The sequence below is a fragment of the Scardinius erythrophthalmus genome (genome assembly GCF_964197995.2).
Source record: "Scardinius erythrophthalmus genome assembly, chromosome: 8".
Classification (NCBI taxonomy): domain Eukaryota; kingdom Metazoa; phylum Chordata; class Actinopteri; order Cypriniformes; family Leuciscidae; genus Scardinius; species Scardinius erythrophthalmus.
In genome coordinates, this window is record NC_138228.1 from 39,944,916 (window position 1) to 39,956,047 (window position 11,132).

General features: G+C 37.3%; 2 protein-coding genes across 2 annotated transcripts; both read right to left on the bottom strand.

Moving 5' to 3' along the window:
• Positions 1 to 1,008: 1,008 nt before the first annotated feature.
• foxg1c (forkhead box G1c) lies at positions 1,009 to 4,069 on the bottom strand. The gene has a single exon (XM_081373312.1). It carries the CDS (start codon positions 3,666 to 3,668, stop codon positions 2,502 to 2,504), a length of 1,167 nt encoding a protein of 388 aa, XP_081229438.1. The 5' UTR covers positions 3,669 to 4,069; the 3' UTR covers positions 1,009 to 2,501.
• A 711-nt stretch (positions 4,070 to 4,780) lies between these two features.
• Positions 4,781 to 7,938, bottom strand: pglyrp5 (peptidoglycan recognition protein 5). The gene is made up of 4 exons (XM_081373108.1): positions 7,722 to 7,938; positions 7,438 to 7,633; positions 6,099 to 6,217; positions 4,781 to 5,903 (listed from the first exon to the last, which is right to left on the bottom strand). The coding sequence occupies exons 1-4, from the start codon at positions 7,762 to 7,764 to the stop codon at positions 5,719 to 5,721; spliced, it is 543 nt and encodes a 180-aa protein (XP_081229234.1). The 5' UTR covers positions 7,765 to 7,938; the 3' UTR covers positions 4,781 to 5,718.
• Positions 7,939 to 11,132: the final 3,194 nt, after the last annotated feature.

An 11,132-nucleotide genomic window follows, 5' to 3' on the forward strand; every position in this document is an offset into this window, starting at 1 on the left:
TGAGAACCGCGCAGCACGTTTGAGCTTCTGCAAGAACCAATGAGGTTTGTTCTCGCGCATCAAACAGGTTCGGTTGTTGAGCTTCTGTTTATGTTCGCTGATCAATATGTGAGTAAAAGCCTAAATTCAGTCTGTTGATTGTGATTGTCTTCAGAAAATTTTTACTAAACCGATCAATTCATATGGATTAGTTTTACAATCTCTTTATGAACTTCTTGAGGCATCAAAGTGGTAGCTTTCAATGGAGGAACAGAAATCTCTCAGATTTCATTAAAAAGATCTTCATTTGTGTTCTGAAGAAAGTCTTACCAGTTTGGAACGACATGAGGTTGAGTAATTAATGACAGAATTTAATATTTGGGTGAACTAGGGAAGGCTCAAAAGTGTATTTAGCTGTAATAACATGAAGGATTTTTTTTTAAAATAGAAGTACAATGTAAAAACATATTACACAATACTGCATTGTATCAAATAATTAATTTAAATGTTACATATAGGTCTCTACTATGTATGATTTTTTTTTATTATATCACTCAAAGAAATTTAAACTAGGTTTAATATTAAAATAACCTAATTAAAAAAAATAGCAATTCAATATCAAGACAAATAAAAGAAAACCGATTTTAAACCAGATATGTTAACTGGAAAGACTCATTGATGGCTCAGACGAGGGCACGTGAGGTCTGCTCAGATCGGTCATTCAGCGAGGTGAAATCTGGACTCACTGGCTTCCTTAGTTCAAGGGCAACACTTTTCATCCAGCTCACTCAATTACCACAGCTTGTACAAATGTGAAAAACCACTTGTGTCTATTTGAAGTGGTGTAATCTGATGAACGTGATTTTTATTTCTAGCGTGCTGTGGTTGGATTCTCTCTTTCTCTCTGAATTTCCTTCTATCATCTCTTTTTATCTCTCCCCTCCTCAGCCATTTGAAAAAGGAGACCCATTTCATTACTGAGCTGAGGCTGTGATCGCACTCTAGAGACCCTCAGACATTCTCTGTGTGTGTGTGTGTGTGTGTGTGTGTGTGTGTGTGTGTGTGTGTGTGTGTGTGTGTGTGTGTGTGTGTGTGTGTGTGTGTGTGTGTGTGTGTGTGTGTGTGTGTGTGTGTGAATGAGAGGAGAGAAAGATGTGGAAAAACAAAGCACTGTACAATATTTTCTTATTTCTTCCATGGAAGGCTAATCAGATATTTATCTGCATATCGTTGAATATACACATAAACCGTTTCATAAAACATTACAATTTGTATTAAATCATGGGCCGTAGGCCTGCTCTAAATTCCCTGCATTGTTGAATAAATGGATAATCTATTCATTGATGAGATGAGGTTTAAGCATATGAACTCTCAAACTCCAGCTTTGTATTATACAATATGGGCTTTTATTTGTTCTAACCTTTATGAATCAAAGAATATCAAAGTGCCGTACAAAATAAAAAATTGAAAAGAGTAAAAACATTCAATTAACATATTTTCACATATTGATGTTAATTGAAAGCAAAAATAAGTAAAATTTCAAATCACATTGAAACCGAATAAAGGATATTTTTTACATACACATTTTTAATAAAAGTTGGTAACACTTTACAATAAGGTTTCATTTGTTAACACAAGTTAATTAACAAACATGAACTGACAATAAGCAATACATTTTTACTGTATTTATTAACCTTTGTTAATGTTACTTAATAAAAATGTCCTTGTTCGTTCAACTTCAAAGTGCATGTTAGCAGATACAATTTTTGTATCTAAAAAATGTATTAGTTAATGTTGAAATTAACATTAGCTAAGATTAATAAATGATGTTGTTCTTTGTTAGTTCATGTTAACTGATGTATTTGATCATGTTAACAACTGAAACCTTATTGTAAATTACACCGAAATGTTATCACCTGTCTGCAAATTTGAAATTGCAGTAGGAGATTTCTTTCATAAAACAATTAATAAACAATTAATTGTCATGAACAACAAAGGTCTGTTCCTCCAAAACATTTATTTCCTTTGAGTGGATACATGTTTGGGCCAGGTCAAAATTACAGGCCAAGACCTGTAGGCTTCTTCTTAGACAAATATCTACAGTATTAAGATTATGCGAGTGACTGTAAATGCTGAACAACACGAAGACATCTTATGAAAAAGCACCGGACAGAATCATGCAGTTAATCTTTTCTTTTTGGTATCGTACATACAAAGAAAAAACAGCAGACATAAAAAAGTGACATATGTGGTCAGAACAAAACATGATTGTTTCCCTCATGATTTCCCCCTTTTTTTTAGAAGTGCATTGACTTTCAGATCGGCACGTTTAGTTCAGCCGCCATGTGCATACAAATATTTGCCTAACTCGTTTTTGCGGTGACTAGACTGTAAACAACTGGATATCACAAAAGAAAACTAGTTTGGCCACAAATATTTGGCCTCACGTGAAATTAAATAATGGATAAAAAGATTGCACATGAACTGCTTGTCTATGATACTCTTCAAAAAGCTGAAAATGTTCAGTGCATGGAGCTGGCTGTGTTAAAATGGGGAAAATAACTGGGAATGTCTGAACATAGTCCTCCAATGTATTCAGAAGAAGGAGATGGCTTCCCAGGGAATAACTGTCCAGAAGGAGATGTTTTGGAGAGGTACGATTCCTCCTGCGACCAGGGTGACAGTCCCGCTGTGTGAGGCACCTGGTGAGAGTAAAAGTAACTGGACTGATTGGAAAGTAAATTGAAAGAGCGGGGAGCAGAGAGAGGCAGAGGCACAGAAGCTGATGTGGAGAAGGAGGAGGTGGAGGTCATCTGTTCACAGCCCATTCCATAATAAGCTGCCTCTTGGGCGGACGGGAGAAGCAGTCTTTCCGCAGCGGGACCGACCGAGCTGAAGTGGCGCGAGCTCTGGGACAGAACCGACGCGGCGTAGTTGTTGTGGTGAGCCGCGGAGCTCGGGTGACGATGCTGGAGAGTCACGAACGGCGGGACGGGCCAGTAAAACGAGCCCGCGAATGCCAGTCCTGCGGTGGCGGCAGTGGAGGATAACCGTGCGCCTCTCTTCATGGCCAGCTTGGCTCGAGACGCGGCCGTAGACCGGCGCCGGAGCTTTCCAGTGGTTCCGCCGATGAACACGTCGTCGCTGGACGGGTCCAGCATCCAGTAGTTGCCTTTTCCCGGGTCGTCGTAGTGGCGCGGGACTTTGACGAAGCACTTGTTGAGGCTCAGGTTGTGCCGGATGGAGTTCTGCCAACCCTGCCTGTTTTCTCGGTAGTACGGGAAGTTGCCCATAATGAACTCATAGATGCCGTTGAGGGTGAGCCGTCGCTCCGGGCTCTGGCGGATGGCCATCATGATAAGCGCGTTATAACTAAACGGAGGCTTATCGGGTTTGCTCTTCTTCTCCGGTGACTGTCCATCTGTTCCTTCACACTTTTGCTCTCCATCTCCCCCAGACTCTTTTATATCCGGTCTGTTCGCTTCGTTCCGCTTTGAAATCGGCTTGTCTTTTCCGTCATTTGTCTGCTGGTGATGGGAGCGCGCGATGGGTGGCTTTGCGGCACGAGAGCGCGGTGCTTCCGGCGCGGCGCTCGAGTCGCTCCTCGCGCGCTCGTGTCGGAGCAGTAAACTACTGATGCTGAAAGACGACTTGTGGAAAAAACTCACGGGGGATTTTAGTTCCTCCATGTTTAACAATACAAACACGCTCCTAAAGGTGTCCAACAGGACTTAAAAGTTTCGAAAAAAACCTACAAAGTGCCCGTCCATTCTTCGGAAACGCTTGCGGAAAAACAAAAAGATCTGATAAGTTTCCGGCACAGCCAATCTCTCTGACTGATCAATGAACTCGAAGGCTCAATTATAACACTTCGAAAGCCGGTGAAACTCAAGCCTCTCACCTGAGACCGCCCTTCTGTTTACACATTCATCTGACTGAATGCCTGTCAGAAGCGAGTGAGGCAAAAAGACGTTATGCTAAGGACTTCTGATATACGACAACACTCGGAGATGTGAGTAAACAAACAGCTTAGGATGGACATGAACCTAATCTCTGGAGGATGAACCCAGAAGAGCGTGTCCTTCACGGACCGCGCAAAAGAAAAAAGAAAAAGAAACACTTTAACGTAACTCAGTGCTTTTTTTCGCCATGTGCTTCAAACTTTGATAAAATATTCCCATATTTGTTTGCTTCAAATTAACGTTGTTTTGAAATATACTCATTCGTAAACTGTAAATTAATGTCAAGTACAAGGAGTAGGCCTACTGTGGTTACATTCTACCCCATAATCGGAGTGAGTTGGACAACATTAGAAAACATGGACGTTTTAAATTTTGCGCATGAAATTAATTTAGCTAGGCCTACATAATAGATGAAAGGCTAGTTGTTAGCTATATTAAACAAGAGAAACTGCCTATTCATATGATACCAGTTCATGCATTGGAATTTTAGGTCAAACTTTATATTAGGTGTCATTAACTGTAGGCTACTTAGGCCTATATACATAAAAATATATCTATTTATTTATTGTGTTCATGTTGTAAACGCTGCGGTTACATTATGCATGTATGCATAATTTACTGTTATTACCATGGTAAGTACATGTAACATATGTAACGGACACTGTAAAATAAAGTGTTACCAATGCTGCTATTGTTAAAACATGTAAGTGCATTGAATCAAATGATTAATTTAAATATTAGTACATAGTTGTTAACGTCGCTTAATATAAAGTGGACCTACATTTTGATTAGAAGCAAAATGTTACATTTAAAGAAATTTCTTCAAATTTAAACTGTTAGATGTTTAGTGGCATTGTGCAGACAATTTATTTTCAGTTTAATTAGCTATACTTGTACAAATAATAATTACATTCAGGTTTTTTTAAGTATAAGTACAGTAACATGCATTTATACAGTAAGTGCATTGTATCAAATTATTAATTTAAATGATAGTTAAAAGCAATACTATATAATGGGACCAAGTTACAGTAAATAATACAAGTACTAAACAACAGATAAAGTAAAATAATTACATATTTGTCTAATTATTGCATAATAAGAAGTGCATAGAAAGACTACATACAAGTAGGGCAAACAGTAGTAGTAAATAAAAGTTTAGTGATAAAAACCGACACAATGACATTAAAACTTTGCTTTTGCTTTTTGGCAGAAATAAAAAATCCTTATCAATGCATGAGCTCACAAGTACATCTCTTTTAGCCTTTAAAATGTATTTGCATATACATTGTTTACAACTAGCCAGAGTACTAAATTATTGCACGTCACTGTACAGTCCATTTTAAGTTTTTTTGTGTGTGTGTGTGTGTGTGTGTATGTGTGTGTGTGCGCAGATAAATTAAAACATACCATAATCATGATTTTGTAGCTTTCAAGTAGTCTAGTCAAGAAAAAAATAATTTTAATCAGTAAAATATATCATAAAACCATGAAGGAATGCTAATACGATTTGTAGGATTGACCCATGATAACATGGATCTTACTGGATCTTCAGAATTTTCAATTTTCTGAATTTATTTTCTCTTAGTAGGATCATGCTTGATGACTCTTCATTATGTCGTTCAGAACTGGTTCCAAACTGGTTGTGATTGAATTTATATGTATCCATTATTTCTCACTAGAGACTTTCACAAGGCACACACAAATAAACCTATCATACACTTTCACATTCACACAGTCCTGCATACACTACAGGGGTTTAATGCAACTTGCGCAGTCATCATTGGTTTCGTAATTGGTCTCTTAGTTTTGGTAGCAGAGCGTATAAATGTTCGCCCGGACACTCAGTCTTTGCCACGTCTCTATGTCCCACAAGCACAAAATTAGGGCGCACATGACCGTGAAGCACTCCAAAGTGCAGCAGTCTCAGCAGAGCAGACAGTGATGCAGAACTGGGCAAATCATCTACAGACAAACAGAAAATACAACATATCTTCTTTATGATGTGTGAACTGTGGTTCAGTACTTCATTACTATGAAATTCTTATGCATGTTGATTTCTCTTTCCATTTACAAAACCACTAATTATCACAATAGTATAAACAGGCAATAAATATAAGATGAAAATGAATGTAATGATAGAGGTAGTCGTGTTCTCACCATTGAAGTTACCCATGAAGGCGATGCCAATAGAATAAAAGTTGTGTTCCTTTGCATGGGCCCCTACAATCCCCCATCCCCGCCCTTCATACACCACCCCATCTCCAGAGATCAGAAAGCTGGAGGAAAACAGAACTGATAATTAACGTATAGACTAGAGGCAGTCCGGTTATGTCAGCAGAATTGAAACGGGACAAAACATGCCTTTTTATAGAGAGATGAAAATATGTGATTATAAAAAAACAGGACAGTCATAAGGGTCTACAGGGCACCTTTTTGTTTTATGGTTTTCTTGTCACATGACTAAAAATGGCTTCCTGCATATAGGTTACACCTCCCTTACTTAAATTTGGTAAAAATATATATATTTTTTTATTTTAATAATAATTAATAATAAATACAGAATTTATGTCTATTAATTATGTTCTTTTTTTTAATTCGAGAGAGTTATTCAAGTAACATTAAAATAATGTTTGTTTAAAGTTAATCATGTTGGCACAAAAACATTATTTACACATTGTTCATGGAACTTTTTTTTCTGAAACATTTTAGTTGGACGCTTTCTAATTTATTTATTTATTTTTTATGTTATTTGTTTCAGAATGTTCAGAGAACATTCAAACGTACCATAATGTTTGCAAAATGGTCAAATGGAATGTTCTTTTACCGTTCTAGGTTATAACACGTTTTAAAACGATAAAAAAAACTGGACGTTTTGAACATTCAGGCAACATTTCATAACTTAATGGGAACGTTAGCAAAACGTTCTTGGTTGGAATATATTTTTGTTAGCTGGGTGATGTAACCAGACAGTTAGGCTACACCGGCACCAAGACATTTTAGTTGCACTTTATTTTACAGTAGGCTACGTGCACTTACAAGTAATTAGACTACCTATGAAAGATGCCCACTATGGGCAGTTAATATAATGTAACATGGGTATAGGTTCACGGTTAGTTATTACCCAGTTATTGCAATAACTATAAGTAGGCTACATATAGGAAGTAGGCTACATGGGGAACAGGACTGTAAAATAAAGTGAGAATAAAATAAAAAATAATTCAGAAAATTAATCGTGTTCATCATAGAAAACGTCCTACAGTTTTCTTTTGTTTGTTTTAGTTTAAATCGCATTTAAATAGTCTGACCGGGGCAAAAAAAAGTCACGTCATGGATCCATACCATCCTAAATTTATGCATGAATCCATGGAATTACCATTTGACGTCCAAACTAAGTTTATACAAGCCTAGTTCTGCAAAACAATTACAAACATTTGTATTTATTAGATACGTAATAAACGTGTGGTCAGAAGTTAAATGTAGTGTTCTAACATCTTACTTATAACCGATATCGTCGAAGCTCCTCTCCTGCATGTGCATGCGCTGGATGTGCGCGAGCTGAGAGACGCTATCGCGCGGACGCGAGCAGTACCGGAGCGCCGTGTGGTGAACGATCACATTCTGCGCGGGACTCTTCATCGCTGTCCTGTCTCGAGGATCCACTGCGTCCCAAGCACGACGACACACTACAGCCGCTGCGAAACAACAGTGTGGTCAGATCAAAATGCTAGAAATTACATGTATATAGCCTGCGCGCGATCGCTTGTGGATGATTGGTCTCACCCGAGTTCACGTCCACTGTTTCTCCAGGTGTGTGTCCGTCCATATCAGCGACAAACTTTTCTTTCAACAGCCGGCGAATGTAGGCTACATGACTTGTAAACTGACAAGTTTATTAGCTTTGACTGACAGGGAGGTACAAACGTGTTGTTGATACTTCCGCGTACTTTCCTGTCTCGTGCAAAACATTCTGGTCGCGAGTCCTGCAACAACTTGAAGAAATTAGCCTATGCTGCACGGGCTATTTATAGATCTATGGAAATGCCGCTATGAAAGAATGGTGATATTTTCCATTGCTAAAATAACAGAAGTGCATGGCAACTTGGCATGAAAAAAGTTACACTTGCATAAACACTACAATTACACAATCTCTGAACATGGTGAGAACAAGTCAAATCTTGTGATTATCCTCTTTTTAATTATAACTTCATTTAGCCTACATACTGTGACCCCAAAAGTGTGAATTCCCTTGTATTAGATTTAAAGGGATTAATTCATCCAAATTGTCATATTTTGCTAACCCTGTGGAAATAAAATAAAATATATAGCCTATATATATATTATAATATATATGTTTTGTCAGTTCAACTTAGAAAATATATAGCCTACTTCATGTGGTAACATCTAAAATAACTGGTTTTGTTGAAATGAATAAATTATTTAAGATTACTGATTAATCAACCAACCTGAAAAAAACAATCCGGGAAGCATAACTGTCAGTTGATATAATCTAATTTCTCCAGCAAAGCAAAATTACTTACAGTTTTTCTCAATTGCTAAAACACTAAAACTCATTGCCTGAACTCGTTTAGCTAATTCTGCAGTCTGATGTCAATAACTTAAACCATTTCACATGGTAAAGCACAATTTGCAGATCTCACTTAGACTTCTCAGCAAAACTCTAAACACATTATCATTTTTAAAACACATTCTGCACTCTAATGCACACATCATCCATACTGGTAAACACAAGTGGCAACGATCAAATACAAATAGAGAACACACGTCATTGATTGAACACAACCACTCAAAACTGATTTAACCTGTTTCAAATGATGTGGCACAACCAATATAAGCCAGTTCAGAGAGCAAACAGGTTGTTGAAGGTGGGAAGGAGAAAGTGTGAGAATGGATAGAAGAAACAATGTGAGAGGACAAGGACGAGTGCGTATGCGAGGTTTGGCTAAGAGGAGGAAGAGGAGGAGGGCAAGAAAGAGGAAGAGGAGGAGTAGGGCAAGAAAGAGGAGGAGGAGGGCAAGAAAGAGGAAGAGGAGGGCAAGAAAGAGGAGGAGGAGGAGGGACAATATTGCTTGTGATGTTGATGAAGTGCTCTGGCCTGGCCTGACCCAGCCCAAAGACAAGAAGAAGCACATTGATCACATGTTTACTCCTTTGATTTTTGTCTCTGTTAGTATTGTATACTGTAATACAGTGCATTGTAGGCTGTATACTGTACAATGAACAAATTGTATGGCCCTGAACATTGTGCTTTCCATTTGTTAACAATACTGACTGCTCAATAGAATGGTTGCAGGTTCATATCAACAAAGAACAAGAATTACAGTATCACAGAGACAAAGGACAAGTTTGTGAGATTCAGGGTACAGGGTAAAAATTGCAGAGAGCAAAGCAGAGTAGTCATTTCTGATCAATTTTGAGCTACTATGATAGAACATGTTTTCGTTCATCAAAAGACAATGACGGAAAAATAGGAAATTTGTTTTGAGATTAAAAATGTACTTCTCCCTGAGAACTATATGTTTCGAACAATGTGTTTTCTACAGTATTTTTTGGTGTATTGTTTACTGACTGCTTGACATTTTGATCACTTTGTTTAGGATTTGAGAGCAGTGTTTGATTTTGAACACGGGTAAAACTGTTTTGAGGCGAAAGTTTCATTTTGCAAAAGGAGTCAGAGGTTATGTAAATGCTTGAAGATGAGGTTTAATGTTTTCAGAAAATAGAGCAAGGTTTCAGAAATTGTGTTTTAGCAATTGAGAAAAACTGTAATAACTTTGATATAATCTTTTTTGTTTTATATGATGAAAGTCATTTTTCACCTTGATAAATACACTCAAAAATGAATTTCTTAATTTAATTTAAGAATTTTTACCCACAACTTAATTTAGTTCATTCAAAATAAATCAGTTTAGTTTGGTCAACACAATTTAGTTGCTTTAGGTCAAATTAATTTAAAGCCTTAATCTTTAAGCCAGTAGTGTTATCCATCATTATACACAATGTACAGTAAATAATGAACTGGTAAGAATTGAAATATAAGTACTGATACTGGTATAGAACTTTGAGTGTCCACAGGTGCTACTCTTCAGCACAATGGTAGCCACAAAATTCAATAACAGAAACGCCTCTAAATGTCCAACATAACACATCAACTAACAACATTTTTCCCATTCCTGAAAAACACCCCCAAATTTACTCTCCCGGTGCATACCCTTGCAGCATGCTGGGAAGTACAGAGCCACTGCCCAGTTAGTTTCACTCAAATTAATTAAATATACTTTGCTTTTAAATATATTGGGTGGATTGAACACAATAAATTAAGTTGTGACGAAATGTTAAATTGTGTTACTTTAGCTCATTTTAATTAAACTGAACAAAAGGCAAAAATATTTGTTTTATAACATCATCTGTGATTTTCACTTTGATGCAACATGTGTAATAACCACAAATCACAATTTCACATTGAAGCAAAATCCGCCGTTCAGCAAGGAGCAGCCAAACGCTATCCTTTCTTACTTAAGAACAGAATGTCATAGCCGACACGAGTCACGACTATACTGCCCTCAATAGGTCTGGTGCAGTCGTAGCGCGCATGTGTCAAATATGTTCATCCTGAGCTTTATTGGAAATTGTATATTGGGTCAGTGTAACTCAATTAAGTTAAAACAACATTCCCTTGTTTTATGTTACCTAAACCTGATTGAATTAGGTATCCGCAACACATTTTTATTTCATAGGTTGAATCAGGTAGAAATATCTCCTTAAAGCAACCACTGTGTAATTTTTTTAAGTTGATTCTTTGCAAAAAACACGATTAGTGAAAAATATGATTAGGGTAAAATGATTTAATTTAAATGATTGTACTTATTAATGTGTAATTACTTATACCAACTAATCAAGTATTCTCGTAAGCGTAGAATCTGCCATTTAGAAGACATACGAGCGAGTCGCTCGAATGGCGGAAGCCATGTTGTGCCTCCATCTTGAAAATACATTAGCCAAAGAGGGACATACCTGGAAATTCAAGCTTGACGAATGCGAGGGGGAGATTTGAAATAATACGGCCACCATAGGAGTTAAAACGCCCTCGGAATGGGAGAATGGGCTGGAAAGTAATATTCAGTTGGTAGTCATAAACAATTTCACCGCTAGATGGGAGAAAATCCTACACAG

Bases quoted from the DNA above. Each gene is read 5' to 3' on its own strand.
- foxg1c (XM_081373312.1), bottom strand. From the start codon at position 3,668: ATGGAGGAACTAAAATCCCCCGTGAGTTTTTTCCACAAGTCGTCTTTC.
- pglyrp5 (XM_081373108.1), bottom strand. From the start codon at position 7,764: ATGGACGGACACACACCTGGAGAAACAGTGGACGTGAACTCGG. The intron at 7,634-7,721 runs GTGAGACCAATC...GTTGTTTCGCAG, and splicing joins AACAGTGGACGTGAACTCGG to CGGCTGTAGTGTGTCGTCGT. The intron at 6,218-7,437 runs GTAAGATGTTAG...GTTTTCCTCCAG, and splicing joins TTCGACGATATCGGTTATAA to CTTTCTGATCTCTGGAGATG.